The sequence below is a fragment of the Branchiostoma lanceolatum genome, chromosome 11 (assembly GCF_035083965.1).
Source record: "Branchiostoma lanceolatum isolate klBraLanc5 chromosome 11, klBraLanc5.hap2, whole genome shotgun sequence".
Classification (NCBI taxonomy): Eukaryota; Metazoa; Chordata; class Leptocardii; order Amphioxiformes; family Branchiostomatidae; genus Branchiostoma; species Branchiostoma lanceolatum.
This window is the reverse complement of record NC_089732.1, coordinates 16,611,560-16,626,931: the sequence shown is the minus strand read 5'-3', so window position 1 is coordinate 16,626,931 and position 15,372 is coordinate 16,611,560. Positions and strand designations below refer to the sequence as shown.

The 15,372-nt window shown below is 44.0% G+C and overlaps 1 protein-coding gene across 1 annotated transcript in view; it reads right to left on the bottom strand.

Moving 5' to 3' along the window:
- Nucleotides 1–999: 999 nt before the first annotated feature.
- The window catches only part of LOC136444322 (uncharacterized), a 44,309-nt gene continuing 29,936 nt past the window's right edge, over nucleotides 1,000–15,372 (bottom strand). The window contains exons 42-58 of the mRNA XM_066441833.1: nucleotides 13,994–14,215; nucleotides 13,488–13,625; nucleotides 9,680–9,857; nucleotides 8,969–9,119; nucleotides 8,500–8,633; nucleotides 8,044–8,174; nucleotides 7,383–7,530; nucleotides 6,991–7,151; nucleotides 6,392–6,635; nucleotides 5,961–6,155; nucleotides 5,055–5,600; nucleotides 4,180–4,370; nucleotides 3,880–3,988; nucleotides 3,527–3,604; nucleotides 3,088–3,338; nucleotides 2,548–2,752; nucleotides 1,000–2,183 (exon numbers count right to left, since the gene is read on the bottom strand). Of these exons, the coding sequence (XP_066297930.1) occupies nucleotides 1,921–2,183; nucleotides 2,548–2,752; nucleotides 3,088–3,338; nucleotides 3,527–3,604; nucleotides 3,880–3,988; nucleotides 4,180–4,370; nucleotides 5,055–5,600; nucleotides 5,961–6,155; nucleotides 6,392–6,635; nucleotides 6,991–7,151; nucleotides 7,383–7,530; nucleotides 8,044–8,174; nucleotides 8,500–8,633; nucleotides 8,969–9,119; nucleotides 9,680–9,857; nucleotides 13,488–13,625; nucleotides 13,994–14,215 (3,345 nt within the window). The 3' untranslated portion in view covers nucleotides 1,000–1,920. The remainder of the gene's footprint in view (nucleotides 2,184–2,547; nucleotides 2,753–3,087; nucleotides 3,339–3,526; nucleotides 3,605–3,879; nucleotides 3,989–4,179; nucleotides 4,371–5,054; nucleotides 5,601–5,960; nucleotides 6,156–6,391; nucleotides 6,636–6,990; nucleotides 7,152–7,382; nucleotides 7,531–8,043; nucleotides 8,175–8,499; nucleotides 8,634–8,968; nucleotides 9,120–9,679; nucleotides 9,858–13,487; nucleotides 13,626–13,993; nucleotides 14,216–15,372) is intronic.

Below are 15,372 nucleotides of genomic sequence, written 5' to 3'. Positions count from 1 at the left end.
ATTTAGAAACGTTCTGTACTTACTTATTTACAATTCAATCTCTTAAACTGGATAAGATTCAGATACTACTTCCTGAAGTTTCGAATGACATCCATCACTCTTCGTCAGCATCACAAGTCATTCTAGTGATGCTGAAGAAAAAATATAGATGTCACTCGGTGGATGGTAGTCGTCATCTAGATATCCATACATAATGGCGAGGAATAACAAAAAAAGATAAAGCTTATGACACCTATATAAAGGTGTACCTCCCTGCCGCCCACCTCGACATCTGCAGCCGGCTGGCCCGTTAATAGCATATCTGCATGAATTATCATCAGCTCGTTGATCTTTGGTAACGCAAGGAGGGTCTTCAGCAGCTCATCTATCAACTACAGCAGAAAACTAACCACAAAGCAGGTATGATAGTCATACTAAAGTGTCTTTACTTGTCCAGCTGCTTCCAAACAAACATGTCCTTGGTGCTGAACGCCGTCCAATGCCAATGACCGTTATCGATTCGTATCTAAAGTGCAGGAAATGTAACTGACTGCAATAAAACCTTGGGGATTAGGGAGTGCTTCGGTTGAATCTTACGCGTTTTAGGTTGTAATGAGGGACAATGATCCTGGGACAGAGGCAAGGGATGGAGACGGTCATTTTATGGAGTCTGGTGGAGCCATTAACGAGTGGAAGGACCAACCAAAGACGATAAAAGCTTGAGTGGGTAAAAGCCGTATTTTGAATGAAGGAGTTTTTTCGGTGAGGGAAAATTTCGTTTCAAACCGTCCATTCATTCAGGCCAATAATTAAAGTGGAGACTCAAGCTATGTTTGCCACATGAATAGCTAATATTTTGACAACGTTTTTTTAATTGTAACGGTTTTTTTTGGCAGGTTCAACATTTTGAAACTAACTGTGATTCTGGTGGATCAACTCCCATTTAGAGAGGCTTATAACAATTTTGAAAACATGCAGTGTAGAAAAAAATGACGACTCCATTGTACCAATAATACATCATTGAGATCGTGCCCAACCTTGACAAAATGTACTTTTTTAATCCAAGTCTCGTACAAAAGTCTTATATACAATAAAATGTTTGGTCTATAGCTCTTGTTACAACTTACTACATCGGCATCTAAAATATGCAAAAGTGTTTTGCTTTTAATTGTGATCTCACAACTTGAAATACCTTCATCACAAAATGATCATAAACCTACATATCTGATTCATGAAATAGTTTTATGAACCAATTAATCTTTCACAGTGAAATTGTACAAAGGAGACATCACAATTTCAAAAGAGTTGTAATACTTGACCCACTGGATTGGAGAAAAAAAAGCTGCAAGCGTACTATACACTGTCTCTACAAAACAATCAACGGTAATGCCTACTTTATCATCCATGGTGAATCCCTCTGAACAAGATAAGGAGGCACTTTGTCAATGAACAGAATGGAATATCCTTTTTAATTCAATTTGATTTGATTAATTGATTAATGTTGCCGATGCTCCAGGGGCCATGAGAGCTTTAAGCATCTTTCCTCAAGTTGCAATTTCTTAACTTTAACCTTCTCCCTGCTGTCTAGCCCCATAGCCAATACAAATCTGGTGCAAAAAAGCTATCTTAGCAGGTTAAAGATCAAATCGACAGTCTGTGAACTTAAGACACTTCAAATCCTTCCTTCCTTCCTTTCTTCCTTATTTCTTCCTTATTTCTTTCTTCTTCCATCCTCCCTTCCTTCCTTCCCTCCTTCCTTCCTTCCCTATTCCTTCCTCATCCCTTCCTTATTCCTTCCCCATTCGTTCCTCATCCCTTCCTTATTCCTTCCTTTTACCTTCCTCATTCCTTCCTTCCTTATTCCTTTTCTTAATCCTTCCTTCCTTATCACTTCCCCTATTCCTCCCTTTCCTCCTTCCTCCATTCCTTCTTTTTCTAACTTTAAGTCGACAGTCTGTGAACTTGCGACACGTAGAGACCAGCTCTGTTGACCGCGGTGATGATGACGTAATGGGCTCTACTGTGGTCAACCCCCGTGACAGTCATAGACGTTTCCATGGTTTCCACCCACTGCATGACGTCACTTCCTCCCCGCACGGTTCCCAAGGAAACCTCGTAAACAAGCGTTGATTGGCTGAGGAAGTTGCCCGTCCAATCAAGATGCAGGACGTCGGGTGGCTGCCATTGGCTGACAATTGAAGAACCTTAACGTGACAAAAAATATTGTATAAACATTGTACGTAATTTTAACAGTTTGAAAAGGCAGAAAATAACACCTAGAAGACAAATGACATTCAATGTGATCATCTAATGGTCTTGCTACTTGGGAATGAAAGACTTCAGTTGAAACAATCAACGAAAGGCCTTCAAATGTGTAATCTATGAAATACTACTACGAAAGGTAGAGGCTGCTTATTTAAATGTCTGACCGTTTCCAAAACCTATCCAGGTGCTTGAGTAACTGTTGTATTGTGTATCTTATTACCTGGATGTCTAGCTTTTTTCTCGAGGTAAGATAACCTTAACAGCATTTCAAGTGATAAATTAATAGATTAAGTGGATACAAACCATTGACTAGCGGCTGTTCTGTCTCTATCGTCACGTTGGTCCAGACGGCGTCGCTGACCAGCCCGCCCATGTTGACCGCCCGGCAGAAGACGGTGTACGTCCGGTGTGACTCCAGCCCAAGTCCCGACAGGGAGGCCGACGTCTCTCCGTTAGCTCCAGCAGACAACCACGTATGGGTGAACTCACTAGGTCCACTGATGGAAATCTAGGAATATGGGAAGATGTGTATGGAAAATACATTTTGAAGGGCATGCGTCTGTTAATATTTTCTATAGTTTATTTCAGGCCCCTTAGTGTCTACAATGCCAGCCGAGAACCATGTATAAGTGCAGTTGTTTGGTCCACTGTTGGAAATCTATTGGAATAGGAAATTTCAAATGTAAATTTGTAAGGAAATTCAAGGACATGTTTCAGTTAAAGAAAATGTTTGTAATAAATCTAGAGACATATTATTACTAGTAAGTGACAAAGGGAATGATAATGCAATGGGAAAGATACTGCTCTTTTTTAACTAAACAATAAACAGCTGCAATACAGTACCTCAAAGTGGTCTATCCCAGCCTCATCTCTAAATCCCTCCCAGAAGAAGCGCAGTTGATCCGCTGCACTCTGGTGCCTGTCCCTGGCAGGGAAGGGTGTTTGAGACGGGGACGCCAGTCGCAGCGCGGCGGCCGTACTGTCGGGCGGGCTGGTGACGAGAGTGACCCCGTCCGTTACGGCCTGGGACTCCAGCCCGGCGTGGTTGTGGCACCGCACGGTGGTGTAGACCGTCTGTCCGTGGTGGATTAGACCTGTGAAGGTTTGTTGAGTTAAACTTTCCTTCATGTCGATTCACTGCAAGCTCACAAGTGTGAGATATTTACTTCATTTACGGTTCACAGTCACTTCTAGATATTCACTCATTACGTCTGGTTAAGTTTGATTTATACATTATATGGTTTAGGCTCACAAACGACCATTGCATACTGTGGTAACTTACCTGTCAGGTTCTTTGATGAGGACGAAAAACTGTCTGTGGACTCGAAGTGTGAGATCTCTGCTGAACCTGGGCTGAGACCTAGCAAAGATGTAAACAGAAATGTATCTTTGTACAGTATTTTTTGTATATTCTATTCCTACACAGCTACAGGGAAAGGAGCATCTAATAAGAAAACAAGGGTAACAATTCTTCCTAAAATATCATCGGAGGTGAAGAAATCAAGTAAAAAATGAGAAAATTATAGACAGTAAAATAGGCCACCGTACATCAATGACCAATTTATCATCATATTCACGCTGCGGTATAACAAAAAGGCCGGTTTTAAAGAGTTGCAGATCGTAAGATAGAATTACCTTGTGCCCACTCACACCAATTCACTCCGCACTCCCTGTCCGTAACTACCCAGCTCGCAGCAAATGTTTCAGCGCTCTGGTAATCTATTTCGTCATCTTCGACTCCATCCTTTGACGACAAAAAATACGAGTTTATCAACGTTTCAAGGTATATCTCTGACAAGTGACATTGACATATCCCGGTATAACCCATATAACCGCCCTTCAGCGTAACACGCCAGTTCTGCATGCTACAAGCATTTCTAAAACTAACTTTGTAGTAAGACATGGTCTATAATGGATCATCAAATGTTTGCTCACCCTTATGTTACTGATAACAGGAGGAGTCAGGTCCACCACGGCAGGTTCCGAGTACACCACGGTCCTCAGCTCCGCGGCGTTCGTGGCCACCACGGTCACGTGAACAGAGCTGCCGTGCTGGAGATGGAGGTCCTCGTTCCTTCCAGACGTTCTCCGCCCAACAGACTTAAAGCCCTGAAGCTGGGTTCCTCCTGTAACCAGTAAAATATAAAAGAAACCATTTGTAACAGTCTCATTGGGAACCACATTATTCACACTGTAGCAGCAATACCTCAGTAAGCTGCTGCGTGAAGTAGAACCAGTTAGTAGTGCCTGAACTTGGTTCCTCCTGTATCCAGTAAAAAAAAGGAAGATAATTAGGGCTCATGTAGAACAGTCACATTTTGGACCACATTATTCATGATCACACTGCAGCAGCAATGCCTAGCTGTAGTGTGAAGTAGAACCAGTTATAGTCCCCTGGAGAAGGTGAAAGATGGTCCCCAAAATGTCAACAAGTGATTATGTACTGCATGTGTGCAAATAATCCAGTGATATTGTTTAAAAAAAAAGATAATTCGAAAGTAAGAAAGAACTTGAAGGTAAAGATTGTGCCATCTTTAAAGATACACATACAGATATTATCTGTTCTTTTATATCTACTATAACTGAAAAGCGAGAAGAAGTGGAATTTATCTAATGATAGTCATATTCTTCTGTATCCATTAACTGTACTTGTTGTTTTGTTTTGTTGTGACCTGTACTTAGCCAAGTGTGGCAGAAATGTGCAATAAAGGTCTTCATTAAAAAATCAGAACTCAGTAACAATGTTGATCTTTGATACTAAGAACATTTATCAAAGACATAATGCAAGAGAGATGACAAGGGAAATTTACCTTCCACTGTCCCAATAGCCCACTCGTACTTCACAATTGGACTTTCCAGATCCTCCATGTCCCAGCTCGCCTGGACCACGTGCCAGTCCGCTGCCGTGCTGGTGTGAACGGGTACAAGTCCGGAGACGCTCTCTCCACCCGACTCTTGCTGCGTACTGACGTTCACAAGCCGAACTCCGATCTGATCTAGCACCATCCCGGCTCTACCTCCGGAGCTCAACATGATGTCAGACTCGGAACCGGTCGCTGTGAAGTAGTAGATGTGTCGGTGCCAGTTTTTGGCAGCTTCGGCGCTTGAACCGCCGCGGTCGAACGTCCCGAAACGTTGATACAGCTTGAACGTCATGTGCAGACCTGGCGCAGAAACCCTTCCCTCCTGTGACTGAAAGGGTGGTAACGTGTTCTCCACATATCTAACGTGGAAGGTGAGTTGGTACTGACGGCCGGGTTGAGTCGGTACCCTCTGTGAGACGCTTCCGTGTAGGTGAAGATACTTCTGTCCGTCTCTGGCAGCAAACCCGGACGCGGCTACAGCTTCAGCTGTCCCTATGGACGAATGTTTCATATCACCATAAAAGAATATCACACCATCCCAAGCCTTCACTACACATTTCTACAAATAAATGCTAAAAGTATTCAAAAGACAATCATTATCATCATTACGATACTTTTTGAATTAAACACCTAGTATAGTATTGCATATCTAAAATTCTCATTAAAATTATGTACATAGAGTATAACTCAGGGAATATCAACTGAAGGTGGATTCCTTAACTCTTACTGGACCCTCGTCCTAATCTGTGTTACCCTTGACTTTATAATGGGGATATCATCAAAAACGTACAAGTATGACCAAAAAGACAACAAAACACACAAAGCTTAAAAACACTACTTCGAGAATGGTACCTAATACATTCCATATTGATGATCCTGTCCCAAAGGTCTGCTCAAATGAAGGATTGCTGACCAGATTTGGACCAAAGTTGAGTCTCTCCATGGGAACAGGTGGAATGGAGTCCACCGTGATGCCGTTTGATGACACCGGTGATGATCGCAGACCTGCAGCATCCACAGCTGTGACTGTCGAATAGTGCTTTGTACCTGTTGTCATGGACACGGATGGAAATGTGACATGCATGCTTCATGATTATCAATACAGTCAAGCATGTCTATAGTTGTACCTCAGCACTGGGAAATGGTCACTACAGGGAGGACTGATTCTTGATGCTTGGATCAAGGGGAAAATAATTAAGGCATCATCAAAAGAGAGAGAGAAAAAGAGAAAGGGATAGATAGAGACAAACACTGAAACAGACACGATTCAAGAACTGATTTACCTGGCATCAAAGGATGTGTGAGTTTCTCAGTGGCAGAAATCTGGACACCGACGTCCCTACATGGCAGGATGTCCTCCGCTCCAGGAGACGACCCCACACACCAGACGTAGTGGTGTATGTAAGACTCCAGGTCAGAGAAACCGTGCCACGTGGCCCACACGGCAAGACTGTCGTTCTGATAGTCCGCGTCGTGCAGACCCAGGCCGTCGTACACTGTGCCTGCTGTAGGCGCGATGGTGTCTACCTGTAGGGAAATAGAATTTACAATACTAAGTCGGAAAACAAGGGGTATGACAAGGGACCAGATTTTCTAAGTTGCCGATGCATAATGGACAAATAACAGCTATATATGCAGTGTCGGCGTGATTATGATAGGCTACTTCGACACTAAAATGTCTTGTTGCCAAAATTTAGGATAAAAGGACAGTAAAGTGCAATGTTTGTCTCAAATTCTCATTCTCAAATTCTCTTATAGTGCGCATGAAGAGAAAGGAACGACTAATAGATTGCCAAAGAATTGAGGATTCAAAAGTTCAGAGACTGAATAGTGGTAGTGGTTTGTTTGGTCACTATCAGTAAGCGTCTATAAAAAAGATTACCTTGATGCCGTCCGATGTGACGGTGGTGTGCAGCCCTGCGTGGTTGGTTGCCATGACGCTGCTGTAGTACGTCACTCCCGTCTGGAGGGACAGGCTGTTCAGCGACGTCCTGGTGACGTCACGGGTCGTAGTGACACCTCCCCAGGCAATTATGTCGCTAGCTGCAGAAGGAGGGAGTTGAAAATTATAATTCGTGTGATAGAATGAAAACTTGCTTCTATTCATAAGCTACTATGCTGATCATGTGTATATATTTCGATTTTAAAAATGGACTGTCTAGATATTGATCTCATGTACTATTTTCATCGTTGATTGTTGACTATTCTGTAATATTAATGCTATAACACCAATACTAGGCTGTTTCCGTCAGATTGAGAAGTATGTTTGTATACCTCCTGAAGTTGTTCCCAAAGTCACCTGGTAGTTGTTTATATCTCCGAATGGATCAGGGAACACGCTGTCCCAGGAAACTGCAATCAACGTTTGACTGGTGGTGAATTCCTGGTCCTTGTTGGCGGAAATGCTCTCCAAATCTTTTACCTTAGGAAATAAGTCGCAGAGTCAGACATAAGAAAAAACATTTTTGGTTCTGGCCGTTCGCATGGCTTCATTGTCGAATTAAAAAAATAGCCATTGTCTTATTTAGAGTATATGGGTTTTCTTCCTATTAGACAGGGAGAGAAAGAGAGAGACAGAAATACAGACTAGAGGCAGAGAGAGCGGAAGAGAAAGAGAAAGAGAGAGACAGACAGGCACACAGACATCAACGTACAGAGACACTGACAGTGAAATGGGTGGGATACAGATTGGCATTAACCAAAGATTGATTAAAATATAGTGAAATGGATTTTGTGTCCATGTGTTTCTGTGAAGAAATACAATAACAAAAGCACCGGATTCTATGCTACTGCACTTATGAAACCGTGGCCCTATTCCTAGCTGTTCCAGTCGAGTTACACTATTTTGGGCTGCAGTGGGCTGGTCACCATGAAAGCACCATGAAAGCAGTGAAAATTAAACCACACAAACGTATCAACATTCACAGTTACTCACCTTTTTAGAGGCAGACACCTGTGGCGGTAGTGGCAGGCTCCTCACACCGTCCGAGGTGAAGATGGCAAAGTCGCTCTGACTGTACCAGGCTCGCACGTACCACACGAACGTCACACGGGGCTCCAGGGACGCTTTGGGGGAAACACTCATCATGACTTCATGTGTGAAATAAATGTAGCAATCATAAAACAAACTGAACTGAATACTAGCTGTTAGAAATATGAAATATCGTCTACATAATAATGGTGATTGAAACAAATACCTTTGGATTGAATTGATCGAGTATTGAAGTTGGAAATCGTGGCCAATGTATAATTTGTGACAGAGAGCTTTAACCTTCTCCCTGCTGCCTAACTCTGTAGCAAATAGGGAATTGGGTGACAAACGGCTACTTCATTTTGCATTTTGCTTAAGGTTAAGGCACACCAAAAGCTTTTAGTGACAATTTACACCTACTGTAGGTTCCGTATCTCGGTAGTGTATGAACCACGGAGGTCCGACTGCCGACGTCGTGCCAGATCCGGTCTGTACTGGTGTCGAACACGTGACCGCCAACAGCCTCTCCAGCCAGACCTGCACTCCACTCATACCTGTCAGCACAGCAATTGGACTTCACTTACAAATTTCCAACCAGAAATAGATATACTACATAAATGACCATTGATTACAATATTGTAATGTACCTTGTAAAAAATTAAATTTCGCAATCAATATCCTGATGATTTAGATTACATCTATTTGCTTCACATACAGTTAACAACAGGATAATTTTGATTTAATACCCCTGTGATAGTAATAAGCTTGACAAGAATATGAACAAATGGAAATGGATTTGATAAAATCTGTGGGAAGAAATAGCTTATTACACGGGGCACTTACTGAAACAGATACAAACACTAGAAAATTTGCAAAGATACAATCAAACCTTTCCACTGGGATTCTGCCGTCCGGTTCTGCCCTCCAAGTTGCAGCTAGAGAAGTTGAAGATCGGGTAAAGTTGACGTCCTGGCCGCCCGGGGCGCTTGTGTGAAGATCCATGGTGTCAAAAACATTCACTGATGTATATCGAAGGTCCCCTGCGAAAAAACAACAAAAATCCTAGTGATTTCTTTGCCAACCATTACTTATTACATGTCTGTGAAAATCAAAGACAATGTTGTTAAGTATTTTGAAATGCCTTCATAGATAAGTCTCCAACACTGATGTCGTTCATTACTACTTAACTTCCTCTTAGCGAAATTATTTTGCACGAAAGGAAAGATTCATAGTCTGTTACTCACCAAACGTGCATATGAGGCCAAAAAAGGCCAGTGTTGATCACATAGGGGAAAATCAATGAAATCCCTTCGGTTTTCATACACCTCAAACCTACCAATATGGCAAACTTGTTGTTGCATGTGACTGCATGAACATTATAAACATACCAGTGACTTCATTGCAAAAGATAACCTCGTAATACGCTTTCATTATGGATAATTCTTTCAAAGCAGTGATGAGTCTCAAGACTACAAGCGCCATGTTAACTAAAAAAAAATATATATATCGACCGGAAGTTGCCAGAATCCCGACATGGCGGCGCCCGTCGGACGAGTTTTAGGCATGTTTCATTATCCTGTAACAGGTCATGTCCACCTACCGGTGACGTCGTTGCAGGCACCATCGGGAGGTTGACACTGCTGGTTACTCGGTGCGCATGTGCAGTGACCCTGGCAGGACTGTGCCTCGCACCTCCGCACCAGGTCCAGAACTCCACTTGTCGGGTTAGAGGGGACCGCTTCAAAAGTTGCATGTGCGACATCACTGTTCAATCCAACCTGGAGTAAAAAAGGGCATAATCATGGGTAGAATACTTCAGCAAAAGGGTGATTTGCATACTGTTTTTTGTAACTAAGAATCAATGGATTAAAATTTAAAGAACACTATGCATAGTCAATACTCATACAGGTTGTCATCTAAAGCTACTTGTAGCGTATGTACCCCGAACTTTAGCGTATGTACCCCAAGCTGTAGCGTATGTACATGTATACACCGACATATGGTGTATCTACCAGGACATGCAGTGTAAGTACCCGACCCTTAGCGTATGTACCGAATTTTGGACCTGTGTCATTGTCCTATAATGCTTAAGTGTGGGCGGCGAAACCGTCAACTTTGGTCTGCTATATCTCCGTAACCATGAATGAGAAAATAAAGCGGCCTCATCCCCCCAATAACTACCAAGTGCCCTATTGTTTGAAAGTAAAGTTTGCAAATTCTGGTATAGAGATAGATTTTTGGACCTGTGTCATTGGCCTATAATGCTTAAGAATGTGCGGGGAAATTGTCAACTTTGGTCAGTTTTACGTAGCCAAAGTAGTTTGAAAGGTCCGTATTTAAAAATCTATTCCGAATTGTAGCGTATGTACCCCGACCTTAGCGTATGTACCCCGAACTGTAGCGTATGTACCCCGACTTGTAGCGTATGTACCCCGACTTGTAGCGTATGTACCCCGACCTGTAGCGTATGTACCCATCTTGTAGCGTAAGTACCCAAACCTGTCGCATATGTCCCCCGAATTGTAACGTATGTTCCCCAACTTGTAGCGTATGTACCCCGACCTGTATCGTATGTTCCCCAACCGTAGCGTATGAACCGAGACTTGTAGCATATGTACCGAGACTTGTAGCGTATGTACCCCGACCTGTAGCGTATCTACCCCGACCTGTAGCGTATGTACCCGACTTGTAGCGTATGTACCCATCTTGTAGCGTAAGTACACAAACCTGTCGCGTATGTCCCCCGAATTGTATCGTATGTTCCCCAACAGTAGCGTATGTACCCCGACCTGTAGCGTATGTACCCCGACCTGTAGCGCATGTACCCCATCTTGTAGCGTATGTACCACGACCTGTAGCGCATGTACCCCGACCTGAAGCGTATGTACCCCCAACCTGTAGCGTATGTACCCCGACCTGTAGCTTATGTACCCCGACCTGTAGCGTATGTACCCCAACCATCAGTGTATGTACGCCGACCGTAGCGTATTTACCCCGACCTGTAACGTATGTACCCCGACTTGTAGCGTATGTACCCTAACTTGTAGCGTATGTACCCCGACCTGTAGCTTATGTACCCCGACCTGTAGCGTATGTACATCGACATGTAGTGTATGTACCAGGACATGTAGCGTATGTACCCCGACTTGTAGCGTTTGTACCCCGACTTGTAGTGTATGTACAACGACTTGTAGCGTATGTACCCCAATTTGTAGCGTGTGTACCCCAACCAGTAGTGTATGTACGCCGACCGTAGCGTATTTACCCGACTTGTAGCGTGTGTACCCCTACTTGTAGCGTATGTACCCGACCTGTAGCGTATGTACCCGACCTGTAGCGTATGTACCCCGACCTGAAGCGTATGTACCCCGACCTGTAGCGTATGTACCCAATATTGAAGCGTATGTACCCCGACCTGTAGCGTATGTACCCCGACTTGTAGCGTATGTACCCCGACTTGTAGCGTACGTACCCCGACCTCCTTCGTATGTACCAAGACCTGCAGCGTATCTACCCCGACCTGTAGCGTATGTACTCCGACTTGTAGCGTATGTACCCCGACCTGTAGCGTATGTCCCCCGACCGTAGCGTATGTACCCCGACCTGTAGCGTATGTACCCCAACGTGTAGCGTATGTACCCCATCTTGTAGCGTATGTACCCCGACCTATAGCGTATGTACCCCGACCTGTAGCGTATGTTCCCCGACTTGTAACGTATGTACCCCGACTTGTAGCGTATGTACCCCGACTTGTAGCTTATGTTCCCCATCTTGTAGCGTATGTTCCTCGACCTGTAGCGTATGTACCCCGACCTGTAGCGTATGTACCCCGACTTGAAGCGTATGTACCCTGACTTGTAGCGTATGAACCCCAACTTGTAGCGTATGTACCCCGACAAGTAGCGTATGTAACCTGACCTGTAGTGTATGAACCCCCACCTGTATCGTATGTACCCTGACCCGTAACGTATGTACCCCGACCTGTAGTGTATGTACTCCAATATATAGCGTATGTACCCCGACATGTGGTGTATTTACCAGGACATGTAGTGTAAGTACGCCGACTCTTAGCGTATGCACCGAATTTTGGACCTGTGTCATTGGCCTATAATGCTTAAGTATGGGCGGCGAAACTGTCAACTTTGGTTAGCTTTACGTAGCAAAAGTAGTTTGAAAGGTCCGTATTCGAAAATCTATTCCGAATTGTAGCGTATGTACCCCGGCCTTAGCGTCTGTACCCCGACCTGTAGCGGATGTTCCCCAACCGTAGCGTATGTACCGAGACTTGTAGCATATGTACCGAGACTTGTAGCGTATGTACCCCGACTTGTAGCGTATGTACCCCGACCTGTAGCGTATGTACCCCTACTTGTAGCGTATATACCCCGACTTGTAGCCTATTAACCCGAACTTTTAGCGTATGTACCCCGACCAGTAGCGTCTGTACCCCGACCTGTAGCGTATGTTCCCCGACCTGTAGCGTATGTATATCCCAACCTGTAGCGTATGTACCCCGACATGTGGTGTATTTACCAGGACATGTAGTGTAAGTACCCCGACTCTTAGCGTATGCACCGAATTTTGGACCTGTGTTATTGGCCTATAATGCTTAAGTATGAGCGGCGAAACTGTCAACTTTGGTCAGCTATATCTCCGCAACCATGAATAAGAAAATTTAAGCGGCCTCATTCCCCCAATACCTACCAAGTGCCCTATTGTTTGAATGTTTGCAAATTCTAGTAAAGATATTGATTTTTGGACCTGTGTCATTGGCCTATAATGCTTAAGAATGAGCGGCGAAACTGTCAACTTTGGTCAGCTTTACGTCGCCAAAGTAGTTTGAAAGGTCCGTATTCAAAAATCTATTTGGACCTGTAGCGTATGTACCCCGACCTGTAGCGTAATACTATGTATCCCTACCTGTAGCGTATGTTCCCCTACTTGTAGCGTATGTACCCCGACATGTAGTGTATGTACTCCGACCTGTAGCGTATGTACCCCGACCTGTAGCGTAATACTATGTATCCCTACCTGTAGCGTATGTTCCCCTACTTGTAGCGTATGTACCCCGACATGTAGTGTATGTACCCCGACATGTAGCGTATGTTCCCCGACTTGTAGCGTATGTACCCCGACCTGTAGCGTATGTACTCCGACCTGTAGCGTATGTACCCCGACCTGTAGCGTATGTACCCAGACCTGTAGCGTATTACCCCGACCGTAGCGTATGTACCCCGACCTGTAGCGTATGTACCCCAACTTGTAGCGTACGTACCCCGACCAGTAGCTTATGTACGCCGACCGTAGCGTATGTACCCCGACCTGTAGCGTATGTACCCCAAATTGTAGCGTATGTACCCCGACCTGTCACAAGCCGTGATTGACCTGAGAGATGGGACGTTACTCACGGAATTAACTGCCCATAAGGAAATATAGATCCTCTCTCCAGGCACCAAGTCCCTGTTGACCGTAACAGTCCCCAGCTGAACCCTGCCTTCTCCTGATGACTCAAAACTGCCGGTGTGGTTTATTCGTACAGGACCAGCCTGAGAAGAGAAGGAGATGATTGATGGTGATCTTATCAAAGACAATCATTATAATCTTTGTTAAAAAGTTTAACATTGAAACATATGTACATAGCAGTGCAATGTCACATGGCAGACCTCACCTCCTTAACCTTCTCAATATTACTTTGCAACCCATTAAGTACCAAGGACAAAATATCAGCACTAAAGATGTATGTAATACATTCTGTATTGTTTATATGAGATTTGAACCACACACAGTTATATTAAAACTGTTAAGATCATTTCTAATGGACTTGCATCTTTGTTTTTAACCTACCAACAACATGCATATGTTACACTACTGAAAACACCTTGTAGAGCATTGTAGCCAACCCATCCTATCTTACCATAGTGAGGTCTGTACCACTATAGGACGTCCCCACAGTGACCAGGTAGTGGTCTATCCCGCTGTGTGGGTCAGAGAATCCCAGCCAGGCCAGACGAAGGTGGGGTCCGGTTGAGCCAGCGGTCTGCCAGTACGTCATGTGACCGTCCACGTCACGTCCAAGCTGTGTCACGTGATCAGTGGCGACGGCGAAGGTGCCGACTGTTGGATGTGAGGAGTCCATCTGTGAGGAGGAATTCGTTAGTCGGTTAGTTTGTTCAATGATGTTCTTAAGAATAAAATATAGCCACAAATAGAGCTCAGGGCTAGCTAAAAAAAGTTAAGATTAAAGCTATTGGGAAGCTAGGATGATGCTAAGACTTCGGTCCAGTGCGTGTTTGGTGGAGTAATAGGTAACAACATGTCTGACTTTCCTTGGAAATACAATACCATCTCGTAGAACAACCTCGTATAAGAAAGGAGTACAAGAGAGTGTGAACGTTATCGGTGCACGCACCAGTTCTTCCGCGACAGTGGTCCATGGTAGTCCGCGACAAAAAAGGGACGAAAGGGTTTCGAGGGCCTGGGTTTGAGTTCACATTTCTCAAAATGTGCTTCGAACTGACATTAGATACTAACATGGCCGAAAAGCGTATGAATTGGTGTGTTTTGGGTTGAAATTGCGTTTCGATCCGAGCCTTACTTCCGGATATCCATACGCGTTGAAGGTAAACTGCCTCTTTGACCCAGATTGACCTTTGTTGCGTTCTTTTGGCCGTGTTGCATTACCTCGCGCGTCGGGTTATTGTGAAAATCACAGTGGTAGGATTTTCTTTATAATGGGCTTGATTATACCTTGGAGTTTTCTCTTTCTGACACTAACAGTCATTTTCGTGTCAAAAAATTTTGTGATGTATTTAGTTCCACGGGAAAATGCCAAATTTTGCGCCTCATTTTTGACGGAAAAATACTTTTTCCCTCTTATATCTACTAAAATTACAAAGGTTGAAGAAACCGAAACTCGGGTTTTCTTGTAGCTAGAGGGATAGCCTTCATTCCCATTCACAGTTGTTTTGGCTCAGAAGTATTTCCTGGAAGAGACGGTCGCTAGACTTAGGGGTGTGCAAACTCGAATTGAGACCCAAAATAAACTAGGGGGTGCCCCCTTTATCTTTTTTTACAAATTTGATCAAGTTGAAGCCTTGCTCCCAGGAAATTGACATTTTCACACCAGTCTCTACTAGTCTCTACGCCCTTTCATAAATTTTACAACATACCGTGTGTCCTGGTGACAAGTCATGACTTTGCCGTCGCGCGGAGCATATTGTCTTAAACAAAATATTAGCTAGCTTTAATGAATATTGAGGGTCTTGCTTCCAGGCAACTTCAAACATAGTCGCT